Below are 17,303 nucleotides of genomic sequence, written 5' to 3'. Positions count from 1 at the left end.
GAAGCCAAAGTAGGAACTTCAGCTCAGCTGACTCCAGGTAGATGAGTGTGCCAGGGTCCCCCTCTCCTCACAAAAGGAGCAAGTGCCAGGAGACGCTGTAAGGTGTGCTGGCAGCCTGTCACAGCTCCAGAAACTGTAAGAAGAGAAAGGAGCATCTAATAGTTAACCCTGCCTTGGAGAACTGATCACTGCCATAAAGCTCCTCCACAACACTAGGCAAGCTACCAAAATCAGTCTTGCAGGTGTGAGCATTAGTTTAATTTTCTGGATGTCCAAGAGACATGGAACTCTGTTTCTATATTGGTAAAAATAATGAGTAGGCCCCAGAATAGTTACATTGATCCCTACATCGTTTTTAAATTTAAGAATACTGTTTTGTTGTGATACAGTATGATTTTTTAGGTCTGGTTTTTTTTTTTTAATTTCTGAACCCCAGCCTATTCCCAGTAGAGTAAACATGTGGTATTTTGTGTTATAAACTGTCCCACACATATGGAAAAAGGTGATTTTGGCTCTTGGCCATCCAAGAGCTCTCACCTCCACCTCTCAGTTTTGTAAACCCTTATCCATGCCCCGCCCCCCAAGCATCTCTTCCAAACTGAAAAGGCCTTGCCTCTTTAGTCTCCTTTCTCTAGTCTCTAGATGCAATTGTCTCAAGACACCTTGGAGTGAGAAAGTGCCATATCATCATAGACATCATAGAAATCAAGGGCTGGAAGGGACTTTGAAAGATCATGGAGTCCAGCCCCAGCAAGGTGTCTGGCCAGTCTCTTGAAAACTTCCAGGGTTGGGGACATGAAACCATTTTGGGTATCCTTCAGCATGTAAGTGTAACTTTTCACACCTTGCAATTGTTTAAGTAACTGTGACAAGCACCAAGCCTCCAGGGGTAGGCGAGTACCATGAGCCCCAAAAGGAGCAGACTTTTAGCATTTCATAGTTTAAACCAAGCCCCTGCTCTGGGGAGCCTGATGGGTTAGTTGCAGGCCAGCACTACGTGCGGCCACGGCACCGCACAGCACAACCCCTAGCCTACCCCTGCTCTAACATGGTGGAGAGAACCCTAGAATCCCCTGCCCACGTGTGCGGGGCGGAGCACGGACTACATCTCCCAGAACGCCTCGCGCCCCTCCGCGCGGTATGCTGGAAGTGAGGCGCTGCCAGCTTTCGAGGGCGAGCGACCCGGTTGTCGTTCTGCGCGGAAGGCGGGCGTGACCTCCCGGAAGTGATTGAGGCGCAGCTGACTAGGAAGCAAGCGGGGCCCCGCGAGCAGGGGCAGAGGTAGCGGCGTTGACAGGCGAGTCCGGGCGGGGTGGGCGCGGCGCGGCTCGGGGGGCGGCCCGTGGGGCGGGAGGGCGGCGGTAGCGACCCCGAGGCCCTGCCCCGACCGAGGAGTCGGGCCTCGCCTCTGCGGGCAGAAATGTCGCCGCCTGGGGCGGGGGCGGCCCAGGAGCCTGGCGATGCCTGTCCCGGGCCGGGTGCGTGGCGCCCACCCCTCGCTCCTCTCTGGCGTCTCTGCTTCAGCCACGGCGGGGCCGGAGAGGGCTGCGTCGTCCTCGAGACACCCGCTCAGTGCTCTTCCTCCAAAGCGTCCAGCCCTGCTGCTGTGGGAAAAGCGCCTGTTGGCGGTGCCAAGGGAAGGGGACGTGGAGCTGAGCCCAGCACTCTCCAGCTGGGTCCACGAACCCCACGAAGGGAGAGAAGTATCCACCCGGAGGGCAGCAGCCAGGACTCAAAAAAAGTTCAATAAAGATATAGTGACTAATTTAGGGGTGGAGATGTGACTGTCACTCCCTTCCCATCTCCTTGCTCAAGTTAATAAGGGGTCCAGAAGCAGATGCTGAGCAGAGCACACCCATGCAGCCAAGAACCACTGCCCCCCCCCCCCCTTCCCAAGCAAGTTCAGGGAGCCTGTGGAGGCTGAGCAGGGAAACTTTGCCTGGAGATGTGAGTGGAGGAGTGAGACAGGAAAACAGCTCTATGCTGACCTGGACTTCTTCCAGCCATTGCCACCTTCTTGGTTTGTTTGATGGCCTTCTTGGCTAGAGCCAGGAGGAAGCTGACCAGATCTGTTTGTCATACCATGGGGAAGCCTGAGCTAATACCCACAAGGAAACACAACTTCCTCCCTTAAAGGGCAGTCACAACTGAATGTGTGGGACAAATAAAGAGAAAGGGAAGGGAATGAAGTCACAGATTTATAACAAAGGAGCTGGAAGGAGACACCAAGCAGAGCGCACCCGCTAACACCCACTGCCCCCTGAATTAATTGAGGGAGCCTGTGGATACTGACCAGTGAAAATGCCCAGGGACGTGAGTGGAAGGCAACCCCACACTTGCCTAGGTTCCTCCTGGCCAGAGCAACTTTCATGGTGTGGTAAATGGGGGCCAGTACTCACTAGGAAACACAATAAGTCTCCCTTAAAAAGTGAGGTAGACGACAAATCATTTCTGGATTTTTGGGGACAACTGAAGGCAAGGAGTGAGGTCACCGATTTTAAAATGAGTGCACCATGGGGGACACACCAAGCAGACCACGCTGGAAAGGGCCTGCTGACCCTTGTCGACTGGCTCCTTGGACTTGTTCACTTCACAGCGAAACTTTGCCAGGAGACGGGATCAGATCAGAGACAGGAGAGTGGCCCCCGTGATCCCTGGGGATCCTCCTGGCCAGAGCCTCATTTCTGGTGAGATGTATCACTGGCTTGGCGAGGGCCAGGAGGAGGTTGACCAAGAGGTCTTGGGGCTTGGTGGGACTATGGACCACTGGTCTGACCCAGTATGGCACTTCTTATGCTGTTATGGTGCCCTAAGACTGGCACTACAGGGAGACTGAATTGGTAAACTTAATTTCCTTTTCTTGTGCCAAATGTTTCTTGTAAGTTACTGTTTTCTCCTGAAGGCAACTGGAATTCCTTCTGCAGGTCACTTTTCTTTACATTAAGAATGTTTTTAAGTAATCCCCTGCTGGCTTATTGGAAAGAGCATTGGCATCAGTGGAAGCTCTGGAAGCCTTTGGCTTTTGTACAAATGAGGAATGATTTTAGTTGGGATAGTAAAAAAGGCACCTGAGAGTTCCCTGAACTTGGTCTGACACTATTTCAGGTGAGGTGGGGCAGGCAGGCAGAAGGCAGGGTAGTTTTGTCTGTTTTCCTAAGTAGGCCTCTGAGAAGGGCTTGGGGGAAGGCTTGCTTGAGGCATTTTATGGTGAAATAATTGGGAGACCCAATTGGTTCTTTAACGCCTCATAAGAACATTTTGTGTTAAATGAAGAGACTGGGAGTAACTCCTACCACAATGATGGAGAATTTGTAGGTTGCCATTCCTTGTGTAGAGTTGTCCTTTTACCATTCTCTTTCCTCATTTTTTTTTTTGTCTCTTCCATCACCTGCAGAGCCAATATGGACACACTTCTTGGTACATGATAACTAGTTTGAAAAGTTTAAAAAATATATATATATATTTGTGTGCCATTGTTCATGTTTCTGATGAATTGCATTAAGGCAGGTTCAATTTAAGAATGTGTTTGTTTAATAGAGGTAGAGGGGGAAACTTCATTTAAGGTTAAACTAAACTATCTTTGAGGCTAAACTGAAGTCTTTGAACCACGGTCAGCTACGGTGTTTTATACTACAAAACACTTCTAAGTATTGTGAAATTTCACATTTTATTTTTCTTAAATGAACCTGTAATCAAATTTTGATTTCAGTGTGGGGTGAGAAATTAGCTTGATATCAGAGGTGGTGTTCCTTTCAAAAAAAATTTTTTCAGTCAGTGTCATTTATTTTTTCTGCAAGATAAATTAAGTAATGGTTGGTTTTTGTTTTTTTTTAATGAATAAATAATCATGAGGTGGGGAGGGGGTGGGAATCTAGGTCCTACAAAAACTTGAAGCAGGCAGGCAATGATTAAGAACTCTCTCTGTTATTGGACAGAAGCTACTAACTTTCCCTTTAAAATGGAAAGGAAGTTGAAACTGGTAACCTTTAAATACAAACAAACAAACACAAAAAATCCTGGCAAACTTGCTAAATAATGTTAGTTGTATGATTGCTGTTTAAACTATTCTCCTTGTATATTGTGATACCTGACTGTTGCCCCCACCATCTTTTCTTAGTTTACTTTCCTGATAAATTTCAGGTTACTGTTGGAAGTACAAGTTTGGTGGTTGAAAATATCTGACACTGTGCAGGCTTGTCCTCTTGCTTGTCTACTAAAGTACTTCAGTTTTGATTCACACTAATTCCTTTGTTCAATTCTGTGAAGAAACTGAAGTGTGAATGCCAATTTAAAAATGGTGGGGGGAAGAGTAGTAATATAGAAACAAACAAATGTAAGGTCTTGGAATGAAATGTCTAACCTGGAATATAAACAGAACTTAAATCTTGACTGTGCAATTAAAAAGCTGATGTCCACTTAATCCATTTATTTATTATTTTCATTAGTGTAATGTGGTATTGAAATCTGGGGGTAGGAAAATTTGTGATGGTACTATACGCTAATTAGTGATGGTGAAGGTGTTCACATTACTTTACTTCTCTGGTATTCTGAAAAATAGGTATCCTAGAACATACTGTAAGAATATAACATGTTGGAGTTAGACTCAAGGATAAAGATTATTTCTATCCAAGTCTGAAGGATTTCACAATAGAACTGAGGCTATATCTGTTCCTGTTCTACCCTTCTTACCCACAACAACCTGCTCAACTACTTGGGTGGTGGAAAGCATGTAGCATGTATTTGCTGTTGTGTGAAGACCTGGGGTAAATGCTTAGGAAAGCTGTGGCATCTCCTTCCGTGGAGATTTTCAGGTAGAGGCTGGATAGGTATGTTTCTGGACTGGTATAAGAATAGCAAATCTTCCATATGACCTGGATGTTGAATTAGTTGACTGTTAAGGTCCCAGTGTGCTCGCACTTGGAAAGTTCTCCCTGATATTTGATTTAAATATACAAAGGCTGTCAAATGATTAAAAATTTTAATTGCGATTAGTTGTGTGATTTAAAATAATTAGCCACAATTAATCACAAATTTAATCGCACAGCTAAAAAAACCCTCCCAAACTATGCAAAATTATGCAGGTACTTTGTACCGGGGGGGGGCAGGGATTTGTGTGGGGGGGGGGGGGGGGGTTGGAGCCGGGGGAGGAGAGTCCTTGCGTGCCCTGGCAGGATGTGGAATACTGTGGGTAAGGAGTGAGGTGCAGCAGCGGGCGGGGGGTGGGGGGGGCGGCTGTGGCTTGGGAGAGAGGGGCAGGGCATGGGGATATCACTGTGTGCCCCCCTTCCTCCCCCCCCCGGTGTCTTCTTTTTTAAAAATGCAATATGATAACCCTATAGGAATGCAGCCCAGAAATGTGTAGAGCAGTGCCCATCAGGTAAGTCTGTGGCAGGGAAGGTTGGGGGGAGGAGGGGGGCAGATCAAGCCTCCATGGGGAAGAAGGGAGAAGGGCAAGTGCTAGGGTGAATGTGGCCCCAGGGCTGGGGTGGATCATGGGACGAAGCCATAGGCAACTTGTCCAGGGCTGCAGGGGAGGCATGGCCTCTCATTCCTGTGTGTACCCCTGAGGGACGCATGGGGGGGCTTGTGCCCCCCAGACTTGTGTGCAGGGCAGAGGTGGGCTGCCTGCTGTGGGCTGGGGCTTTGCTCTGCTGGCATCACACAGTTCCCTGGGCAAAGGCATGTTGTGCCTCCCACTGCCAGGTAGGCAGGGTATGTGTGGCCAGTGCGCAGCTCCTGAGGCAAAGACAGCAAGGCTCAAAACCCCAGCCCACAGCAGGCCTGCCTCTGCCCCTTGCACAAATTTGAGGGGCACATGTCCCCCATGCCTGCCCCAGAGGTGTGCAGTGGTAGGCCCCTCTGTGCCTCTAGACGAGCTGCCCATAGCTCAATCCCATGACCTGCCCCTACCCCACTCCCCTGCCAACTCCCTCACTGTGGGGGCCTTAATCTGCCCCTCCCTCCCGCCCCTTCTCCATAGACTTACCTGCTGGGTGCTGCTCTGCGTAGAGCTTGGCTGCATTTCTGGTGGCATGCATACTGTAGATACTTATCTGTGGGCCTGTGCATGCCTGTGCTGCACTTCCCTGCCCCCGGCTACCTTCCTGCTGAAACAGCCTGGAGCCTGCACCTAGGCAACCCTGTGGCACTTTGCACTGCCACTGCTGCCCTGCTGGGCAGCCCAGAGGTGGTGGTGACAGCAGTGGAGCTGATTCTAGGTGCAGGCTCCAAAACCATGTGTACAGTTAACACATTAAATAAAATGAATGGAGGAACAAATCAACATGTTAATCGCACATGTTAACAGGAATTAATTGACAGCCCTAAAACATCCATATTGTAAATACATTGTTCAAATGCATTGCCTCATTTCTTGCACAGTCTTCTGGGATCTTGCCTGTCATCCAGTAATTTGCAGATAGTATTGCAAGTGGTTTCCAGATTTCTTCAGCTATTCTTTTCCAGCATTCTAGTGAATCCTGACTGGCATTGCTGACTCATATTCATGCAAAATAGTTTTCCAATATGTTCTTTACTTACATGCAGCCTTTTTGCTTCTTTATTTATATAATTTTTGGTAGTCATCTGGTTGTAGTTTACAGGTTTCCCTTGCTTTATGCAGTACATGTGGTCCTGGAAAACAGCGCCTAACTCAAATTTGCATCAAGGGAACCCACTTTACAATGTAACGAATTGGGATATGTTCCAAGACCTCGATGTGCTGACCCCCAGACCCATTTCTACCACTTTTACAAGGCAGTTTTGGTACTTGCCAACAGCAGACAGTACACACAAGCACAGGGTGGTGGTGAATGTTTAGTAGGTGTAAAGAGAGGGTGGTAAAGGGTCTTTAATGTCAGATTCCACATCACTGGTAGGAGGTATAGACAGGGTAACATCCCTAGGAGAATCAACAGGCATAGGGCTCTTATCACCTTCCAACACCAGTGGGGTGAGGCTTCAAGAACTAGAACATGGTGCACTGCCTTGCTGATCATTGGGTCTGGGCATACACCTCTTGTGCTTCATTGTTGGACCAGGGAGAGGGGTAGTAGATAAACTAGTGGGGCACTTAGAAGCCATAATGGGGATGGCAACTACAGAAACATGTGTTGCAGACGATGAGTGAGGAACACAGATCCACATAGGAGCATATATTTTAGTGCATGTCACTCCCACAAACCTGACTATGGGCTTCCACCACACCAATTGCATAACAGTGAATTTATCTCGCATATAACGAATTTGTGGTATAAAAAGATCCATTGCATAAGAGCAAATTCACACATACAAAACCCGTGTAAATCAAGGGGAAACCTGTACTTTTTATGAAGTTTGAAGCAAAGTAGGTAGTCAGCAGCTCCACCCTGTTTTTTATCTTTCATTAAGAGCTTGTCTCCATTGATCTGCAGTTTCCCTGGTGTCTCTTCAATCTGACATATTTGTAGAAGTTTTTGTAACTCATGTTTTGGCTTTTCTTTCCTTATATTTTTGTTGTTGTCTTTTATAAGCTCATACTTCTCCTTTGATATATTTAGTTGATGCTCTTTCTTCTGTCTCCTTTGTCTGTATGGGTTTCTATTGATTTTCAGATGAGTAAAAGCTCTCCTGGCCATATCAGTCTCTTCCAGTTCTTATCATTCCTCTGCATTGGAGTAGCTTTATCTTTTGAGCCTCCAGCTGCCAACTTCACTTTCCTTTGATTTCGTCCATTCATGCCGAGTTTCCTGTTATTTCTCGGAGTTGAAATACCCTTTTCAAGTCCAGTATCTTTGCTTGAATATTCTCAAGGCTTCCTTTCCTTAGAATCATGCATTGCATCAAATCATGATCATGCCTCCTACATTTCTGACTATTATCATATTTGCAGCCAGTTTATCCTTGTTGCTCAAAAGCATATCCAAGAGGTATGACTAACAAGGAGCTTGGTGCTTCTGTTACTGTAAGAGGAGAAAGTGCCACCTGAGCCTTGTCTGCAGCCTTAAGAGAAGACACCTGACCAGAAGTGGGCTGGGCTCAGAGAATATATAAATCCAGGGCCTGAGCTAGGGCAAGCATCCTGGCTCTGGAAGCCATAGAAGAAGGGTTCCTAAGCAGGAGGGTTTCAGAGGAGATCCTAACCTACGCCTGGGAGACACTTGACCCTGAGAGCAGGGCAGGCAAGCAAAATGTTGTGGACTTGCCTGGAGAACAACTTCTTGAAACCAAAAGCTGGCCTTGGGTAGAGTGCTCCAACTGTTGCCTTAATGCAGGAAATCACTGCAGAACCGATTTTGAATTTGACTGTTTTTATCACATTTTAACTTGTGTAATTGTTGGCACACTTCCTTTTGTTTGTGTTTTGCCTGTCTGTTTCTGATCAAGAGTTATAGTAAAGAATTTACACTTATGTGTGGAGTACTTGTTGTAGCTAGTTGCAATTGTTGCTGAACTCTCAGAACTGGCTACAAGTCCCTTCCCCACCCCACTCCCAACAGTATTTGGTGGCAGAAATAAACTTTTCCTTGAAGTATATGACTAGAGCTATATAGAAAAATGTAGTGGCATTTAGATCAAATTTATTGAAGGAATTCCCTTTCGTTTGGACTGATTTGCTACAGTGCACTTATTGGGGGGGGAAAAAAGGTCTGTAACAAAGTGGGGGAAATGTTTTGTTGTTGCAGTAGTTCTACACACAAGTAGGGATGTAAACATCATTAAAAATATTTGTTTAACCTCCTCTAACTATTGGTTAAATGGTTAACAACTAACTCGTACCTAGTTTAGTGACCTCCAACAAGAATGGCCCCAGCCCCTTATGTCTTCACCATGTACCCAGCACTGTGTGGGCTCCAGGCCACTGGTAGTGAGCCATGGGCAGGGGGTAGCAGGTGGAGCTGAGCCACTAGGGGCTGCTGCCCAGGTGCACAACTTCCCTTTATCCCTACAGGCTGGGGCTGTGGACAGAGATGGGGCTGCAGACATCCCTTTGCCTAGATCCTGCTGCCCTGGGGACGGAAGGAGGGAGGTGCTGGGGCTCCCATGGGGGTCAGCTGGGGCCTTCCCACCATAGCAGTGAGATTCCTGGCCATGTGGTGGGTTTGCACAATCTTCCTGCAAGATCAAGACATGCACCCAACCAATCCTTCTGAATTAGGACTCTCTAATCAGTCTAAAGCAGGCAGGAGCTGCCTCTTGCTGTGTAACGTTACCTGGTCTGGTTCTCTCTGCTGCCCCCTCTTCCCCCCCCCCCCCAATCTCCTGGAAATAGAAGCGTATGGGACAGTTCCACTTGTTTCTGGGAAGAGCAGTGTAGAGGCACTGGATCAGGAAGCACTGCACAGGACAAAGCAGCTTTGCCTGCTTTAGGCCGATTAGAGAGCCCCTAGTGCAGGGAGAATGTACAGAGCAGTTTTACTTGGCTCATGTGTAACTCCAGTTTAGAACCACTGATCCAGAGCAGCGGCCTTTAGCCTGTGGTCTGTGGACCCCATGGGGGTCTGCAGACTATCTAAGAGGTCCACAAAAGATGACTACAATCAGTCATAAGTATGTGAATACCCACACTGACGATTCACAGGGGTTTGTACCTCTAATTGAAATTTTTAGGGGCCCACAAATGAAAAAAGTTTGAAAACCACTGATCTAGAGAAATTGGTGGCTTCCTTGTCATTCAGATAATATTTTTGAAAGATTAAGAAACTATACACATGCTTTCTCTGCTTCTGTTTTCATAGATGTGGATATTTACTTAGCAACTTCTACAATTTAAATATATTTAAGATTTCTTTTTTCTCTGTCTAGCCTCCAAGTATGTTGCTCTGGCTTTTTGTACTTATATGTAGGAGATACTGATATGTATATTAGACTACTGTTGATAGTCTAATATACATGCCTTTTGGGAGTTAAGCCAGGAAGTAAGTTGGATTGGTAATACAACATCAGTCTCTGCCGCAAGGGAAATGCATTGAGCTTGTTAACGTGGTTTTCTGTGGGACATGTAGTAGAGGGAAGGGAGCATGGGATCAGGTATAGAATCCTGGTCTTTCATTCCTGTTTACCATGGATGCAATATGACCTTGGTTAAGTCGGGCCAGATCTCCAGGCATTGCATGCCGTTAGGATGTAGACAGGAATCTAGTGAGACTTTCAAAAGTGCCTGAGCATCTGATTTTTCACTAGGTATCTTTACCTGCTTAAAATACTGTTTGCAATTTTGCCCTTAACCCCTGCTTTAGTGTGGTTTTTTGTTTTTGTTTTTTTTAAATCCATGTCATGGACAAAATGTATGAAAAAACAATAAAATTCAATGTGTTGGTCTTAAAGCTTCATTTCCCTTTCTCCACTTTCAAATGGATTTTTCTTCAGAATTTTTGTTCTAGTTATTTGGTCAGGGATGTAACCCCCCCCATGTTTTGTTACTTTGTTTTTTTGCATGCAACACACCTTTGCCCCCCTGAGAATCTGTCACCTAAAATGGGGGGTGTTTGTTTTAAGGGGGGGATGCAGTTTTCTTCACTGGAAAAAAGCAATCCTGGGGACACGGCGTGCCAAATAGCTGCCAAGGAGGTGGAGTCCTGTGTTTAATTCTCTCACAGATGTAGCTATTGCCTGAAGCAGGAAGCAAGCTGCTGGTAGTATCTTTGAGGCTTGTGATGTGGAAACAGCACTTGATTTATAGGAATTTATATAAATAATTGTTTATAGTGAAGAATTAAGTCTCACCAGTGCCCTTGTAATGGTCTAGGACCTAACCTTGTGTGACATAAAGTAAGTCCTCCTGGAAACATAGTGCCCAAGAAGTGCGGCATCCCCGGAGACAGTCTGGGTGAGGCACCTGGCATTAGGAACTTCCTCATGCCACACCTTTTTGGACACAGTTTCCAGGAAGACTTACTCTATCATGCAGTTAGCCATGACTCTGAAAATTCCCTCTTCCTCCCACTGCATTTTTCCTTCCAAAAAGAGGGTGCATGTTTTATCTGCTGGTGTGTTTTATATGCAAGAAAATATGGTACCTTTATCCTCCCTCTCAGCCCCAGTTATTCATAACTTTTCCAGCTATAACATTAAACTGATACATTTTAGCCAGTTTTTATAAGAAGGAACCTCCTGTGTCAAATCCAATTAATGTGTTGTACTATATAACATATAAACTGAGCAAGTTGCACCCTAAAACTAGTTGGTTTTGTTGCACTTTAATATTGCTGGAAAGCTGTTCTGGAACCTAGTTTGTCTAAAAATTAGAAATCTTCTGCTGATTTTTTCAAGTAACTTTTGTTACATGGTGGTAACATGGTGCTTGGATTTAAGCCTGGAGCCCAGCTGCAGGAGAATAAGGGATGATAGTCGACCTGCTCAGGAACAACAGGCCAGTTGACAGAATTGGCTGGGCTCAGGGGAAGTTAAAAGCTGCCTGGTAGGGAAGCTGAGGAAAAGCGAGTGGGCTGGTACTTGGGGAGAAGCACAAGGCCCGTGTCACTCCAGGTCTGAAGAAAGACTAAAGGTTGGTTGGCTGGTTGTTCTTTGCACCTGTTGTTGTTTTGCCTGCTGTGGTGAGAAGCCTTCTGCATGGATAAGAAGTGGACTGGAACTAAGAACTGAGTGGCTTTTATAAGTGCAAAGAAATATGATGTCATTGGGATAACGGAGACCTGGTGGGACTCCACCCATGACTGGACCACAGGTATAGAGGGCTGTACCCTATACAGGAGGGATCATGTTGACAAAAGGGGCGGGGGTGTAGCTCTCTATGTGAAGGAAAGCTACATGTCCCTGCAAGCTGATGTTGGCGACCGGCATGGACAGCTAGAGACCCTCTGGGTAAAAATTCGTGGGGAATTCGGCACAGGGGACACAACAGTGGGCGTCTACTACAGACCTCCCACTCAAAGTCCTGAGCTTGACCAGGAGTTCGCCCGGGAACTGACTGAGGCCGCTTGCTCCAGGACCTTGGTTGTCATGGGTGACTTCAATTACCCGGACATCTCGTGGGAAGATCACTCAGCTAAATCTGAGCGGGCGCAAAGCTTTCTCTCGTGCGTGGATGACCTCTACCTGACCCAAGAAGTCTATGGGCCAACAAGAGGCAAAGCGCTGCTTGACCTGGTACTGCCTACGGGGGACAACCTAGTCGGCGACCTAGTGATTGATGGGAAGTTGGGTGACAGCGACCACGAGCTGATCACCTTCACCATCCGCCGTAAAGCTGGCAAGTCAGTCAGCAACACAGAAGTCCTTGACTTCAGAAAAGCCGACTTTGACAAGCTCAAAAGAAAGGGAGGAGAGTGGATCCGGCTAACTACAGGCCCATTAGCCTGACTTCTATCCTGGGGAAGATCTTAGAAAAGTTTATTAAGGAGGCCATCCTTGAGGGACTGGCCCAGGCTAACATTCTAAGGGACAGCCAGCACGGGTTTGCTGTGGGTAGGTCTTGTTTGACCAATCTCATTTCCTTCTATGACCAGGTGACCTATCACCTGGACAAGGGAGAAGAGATTGATGTCATATGTCTTGACTTCAAAAAAGCTTTTGATCTGGTATCCTATGATCACCTCTTGGCCAAACTGCCCAGTTGTGGCCTTGGCTCCACCACAATCCGCTGGCTGGGAAATTGGCTTTGTGGTCGGACCCAGAGGGTTGTGATTGATGGCAGTCACTCATCATGGTGCCCTGTGACCAGTGGGGTCCCTCAAGGCTCTGTCCTGGGACAATAACGATGTCTTCATTAACGATGTGGACATTGGAGTCAGGAGTGGACTGGCCAAGTTTGCCGATGACACCAAACTTTGGGGCAAAGCTTCCACGCCAGAAGATAGGCGGGTGATCCAGGCTGACCTGGACAAGCTCAGCAAATGGGCGGACGAGAACCTCATGGTGTTTAACACCGAAAAATGCAAGGTTCTCCACCTTGGGAGGAAAAACCTGCAGCATCCTTATAGGCTCGGCAGTGCTATGTTGGTTAGCACTACAGAAGAAAAAGACTTGGGGGTCATCATTGACCACAAGATGAACATGAGCCTGCAATGCGATGCTGCGGCTAGTAAAGCGACCAAAATGCTGGCGTGCATCCATAGATGCTTCTCGAGCAAATCCCGGGACGTCATTCTCCCCTTGTACTCGGCCTTGGTGAGGCCGCAGCTGGAGTACTGTGTCCAGTTTTGGGCTCCACAATTCAAAAACGATGTGGAGAAGCTTGAGAGAGTCCAGAGGAGAGCCACGCGCATGATTAGAGGTCAGGAAAACAGATCTTACGATGACAGGCTGAGAGCCATGGGACTCTTTAGCCTGGAAAAGCGTAGGCTCAGGGGTGATCTGATGGCCACCTATAAGTTTATCAGGGGTGACCACCAGGATCTGGGGGAACGTTTGTGGAACCAGAGCACCCCAAGGGATGACGAGGTCGAACGGTCACAAACTCCTGCAAGACCGTTTCAGGCTGGACATAAGGAAGAATTTCTTTACTGTCCGAGCCCCCAAGGTCTGGAACAGTCTGCCATTGGAGGTGGTTCAAGCACCTACATTGAACACCTTCAAGAGTAAATTGGATGCTTATCTTGCTGGGATCCTATGACCCCAGCTGACTTCCTGCCCTTTGGGCAGGGGGCTGGACTCGATGATCTCCCGAGGTCCCTTCCAGCCCTAATGTCTATGAAATCTATGAAACTGCCTCCTGGGTCTGCTTAAGAGCATGTCAGCCTGCTACAGTGGTTATACAAACTTGTTCTTGGGCCAGTGTTACTCTTCTGCTTAACTTGCTCTTTTTCCTTCCGAGGGATTTTCCTCCTGATCTTGTTAATAGATGCCACTTGTATTTATTTGCCTTTCAGCTTTTATTTCGCTAGGCTGCACACACCAAGCTCTTTTAGTCTCATACAGTAGGCTTTCCATGTCCATGATCATCCTTGTAGTCCCTCTCAACACTTTGTCCTAGTTTGAGTCCATCTTTTTTTGTACAGAAGTTAAGAGAACTATATTTTGCAGAGTAGTTGGAACATGTCCATCTCAGAATCATCTTGCGTTCAGGAGCTTCTCATTTGTAAGGTTTTTGGTTCAAATTTGGCTCGAGTCAGTAAGGGCAAAATGTTTGCTTTTTTTCAGTAAAGCAGAGATAACACTGTTACCTAATGGTCTTTATAAATTAATTTGGAGGATGGGGAACCATTGTTCATTGTCTATTCAAGCATGAGTCATTTGACACGGGTCAGGAATGGTGCGGAGAAGTTCGAGAGAGTCCAGAGAGGAGGGTCACACGCATGATTAGAGGGTTGGAGAGAGGAGGAGAGGCACAACGATTTGAGACGTTTCAGCCTAGAAGAGAGAAGACTCAGAGGTGACTTGATGACAGCCTATAAGTATATTAGAGGCATACATCAGGGCCTGGGGGAGCATCTGTTCACCAAGGCATCCCAGGGGAAGATAAGAAACAATGGGCACAAACTACTTGAAGATTGCTTCAGATTAGACATAAGGAAAAACTTCTTTACAAGTCTGGAACAAAGCTTGTATCACAGCAGCCCACGCTAGCGTGTTTTGTAGATAAACCCTTCAGTTTACAGTTGTTAGCTTTCCCACATAGACAAAAACCTTTTAATCAGTAAGGTAAACTCGCACTGTACAGTATGTTTGCTACCTTGCACGGGTTCCCCACTGGGAGACTTAGTGCAGGAGTGGCCAACCCACACAAGTGGCATGGGCAGCAGGTGGCAAATCAGGGAGGGAACAGACGGCACTGCAGCAGATAGGGCCAGAAGCAGAAAGTAGAAGAGTGGATTAGGCAGGGGAAGGGGATTGGAGTTGTACTTGGGGAGAGTATGGGGCTAATTTGTGGCTCACCTGCCAGAAAGGGTGGTCCTCACTGTCTTGGTGCATGCTAACATGTAACGCAGTGACTCACAACCATTTTTTTTTTTTTATCTTGACCTCTGCCCCCAACACGAATTTGCTCATGCCTGGCAGCACCAGCAGAGCAGGGGGACAGCAGTGTCGAGAGCTTCATGGACCGCACACTGGGAGAGCCCCGCAGGTGGAAGGGGCAAATTTCCCACAACTCTGAATTGGATTGTGACCCGAGGTTGAGAGCCACTAATGTAATGAGTACTTTCTCTGTAAGGTATATATTCTTCTTGGAGAGTTACAAGTTCCATATCAAAGTGGAGTAGGCTATGTCACACAGGCAGTCTTAGTGTACATTAAAGGAATCCATGTAGGGGGTGTCTGAAGAATAGTTTAACTGTAAACTCAAACCTGTGCACAAATTTCCCCAAGTAGACAAGCCCTTACTCTTAAACCTTTCACCAGAACTGACTTCATTATGATAACGTATTTAAAATATTTATTTTCTTGGTGGGTGGGTGGGTTTTGTTTTTCCAGGAATGCTGTCATTTAACACTTTAAACATGCAAGTCACCCCTCCTTCCCTCCCCCTGTCTCAATACTTTGCAGCCAGGGGCTTTAGAAAAACCAAGGGGTATATTTTTATTTTTATAAAGTCTAGTGAGATTACATTTTGGTTTCACTTTGTAAAGTTGACGAGTGTCTCTGGACAGAAGAGTGTGTGTCCTGACAGTGCAATGTAAGGAACATTTATGTTTAGTAGGTACATGTGAATCATAAAAGAAAAAAAAACAAATTTATGTTCAGATAGTTATGACTGCCTTAAGGTCAACAGGGTCACTTGATCTCTGATTTTCTGAAATTACTTATTGTACCACTGACTAAAATGTATCGTTGACACTTATATCAATATTTTTTGTCTTCAGACAACCTTGTTGCAGAAGCTACTGTGGCAAAGAAATAAACATTTAATAAGGAGAGAATGGGTAAGTTCACTTTCTGATTTGTTTTTTGTTTTTTTCTTCACAGTTTAATAAATCATGAACCACCTATAAGTGTTTTAGAGTGATGATGGTCTTCAGTACGAATAGTCTCTCAATAAATTAAAAATGCTAATTAAGTTGCCTTTGGCCTGCTGCTTTAAAAGTGAATGGTATTTACACACCCACAGGGTTTTTGATATAGATGAGTGATAAAATTTTGCATATCAAACAATATTATGTTGTTATAAACTGTGGCTTTTAATGCAGTGATATTAATTTGTAAGAGGAAATGTACCATATTTTACTCAATTCTAAGATAAGGTTGTTTCCCTCCATTTAACATAGTGGGGGCGGGGAGGTGGCTGCTCTGGCTGTGGCTCTAGCCCCTAACTTGGGTCAGGGTCATAACCACACATACTGCCTGCCTGTCTTCCTTGCAACTCCCCAGCAGTCTCTGCATCCCAATATTTCCCCCTTGCAGCTTGTTTTCCCTCCCCCTCCTTGCCTCTATTCCCCTGCCTGCCTCTTTCTCTCCCCACCTTACATTTTCTCCCTGCCACCAGGCTATATAGGTGCTGAAGCCTGGGGCAATGAGTACAGCCTTAGCCGGGCCTAGCATATAGCCCTCACAGCTGCTACAGGAGCGGGGGCCCTGCTTATTGTCCTCAGCTGGACTGAGGGATGAAATCTGCTGCCATGGAGCAGAGGCTGGTGGGGTAAGGAGGAGAGCAATACCAACTGCTTCCCCACTGCCTGACCCCTGCAGCTGTTGGAGGGATGAATTAAAGATAACCCTTTAATACAGTGGTTCCCAACCTTTTTTTGCCGTGACTTGTTGCTGGGACCAGAGTGCAGTGGTGGTGGCAGCCCTAGGGTGGGGGAGCTCCTGGAACATGGTGTGGTTCATCCTTTGTGTCCTTTTGTCCATTGCCCCCGCGACCCTCATTTGGGTCGTGACCTGAGGTTGGGAACTGCAGCTTTAGTAATTGGATTCTACACCTGGAAAATAATAATACATTTATAAATATTCCATGTATAGAATCTAATTATTGGGGGGTCCTCTTAAATTTAGGGTAGTCTCAGATTCGAGTAATTTATAAGTGAAAGAAAGTAAAGCCACTTGAATTTCTTACACACATATCATGACTGGATCCAAACATGTAGGCACATGTGGTTTGTGGCGCTGCATGCCTCCTTGTCACACTATAAACCGCACAAGTTGCACATTAATCAGTGCTCAGCACTGCTAATTTGCAGTGCCAGGATGAAAATTTTACTCGGATTTCCTGGTAACAGAAAACCCCCAAAGAACAAAAGCTAGAGAAAAAGTGGTGCAAACCACTCCAAAGTGGCAAGTGCTGGAACAAACACAGAGCCCTGGGCTGCCTGCTCTCCCGTTTCTGTGTGCTGTGGAGCCCTCATGCTGAGGCACCCTATACCTCAGCCAGCTGCTCCCTGGTTGGCCATGGCACGGGGTACCTCAAGATGGGGAAGCAGGCAGCCCTG

At 46.5% G+C, this 17,303-nt stretch overlaps 1 protein-coding gene and 1 long non-coding RNA gene across 2 annotated transcripts in view; one reads left to right on the top strand and one right to left on the bottom strand.

Annotated features, from left to right (window-relative positions):
* Positions 1-1,197: 1,197 nt before the first annotated feature.
* ELOC (elongin C) overlaps positions 1,198-17,303 on the top strand; it is a 20,775-nt gene continuing 4,669 nt past the window's right edge. The window contains exons 1-2 of the mRNA XM_090040190.1: positions 1,198-1,297; positions 15,741-15,800. Of these exons, the coding sequence (XP_089896316.1) occupies positions 15,797-15,800 (4 nt within the window). The 5' untranslated portion in view covers positions 1,198-1,297; positions 15,741-15,796. The remainder of the gene's footprint in view (positions 1,298-15,740; positions 15,801-17,303) is intronic.
* The window catches only part of LOC149869351 (uncharacterized), a 16,238-nt gene continuing 12,373 nt past the window's right edge, over positions 13,439-17,303 (bottom strand). Inside the window, exon 3 of the long non-coding RNA XR_016441458.1 lies at positions 13,439-14,289. This is a non-coding gene — a long non-coding RNA (uncharacterized LOC149869351). The remainder of the gene's footprint in view (positions 14,290-17,303) is intronic.

Source organism: Crocodylus siamensis, chromosome 3 (genome assembly GCF_052110815.1).
Source record: "Crocodylus siamensis isolate JL-2025a chromosome 3, ASM5211081v1, whole genome shotgun sequence".
NCBI lineage: Eukaryota > Metazoa > Chordata > Crocodylia > Crocodylidae > Crocodylus > Crocodylus siamensis.
This window is presented reverse-complemented; position numbering and strand designations above follow the sequence as displayed.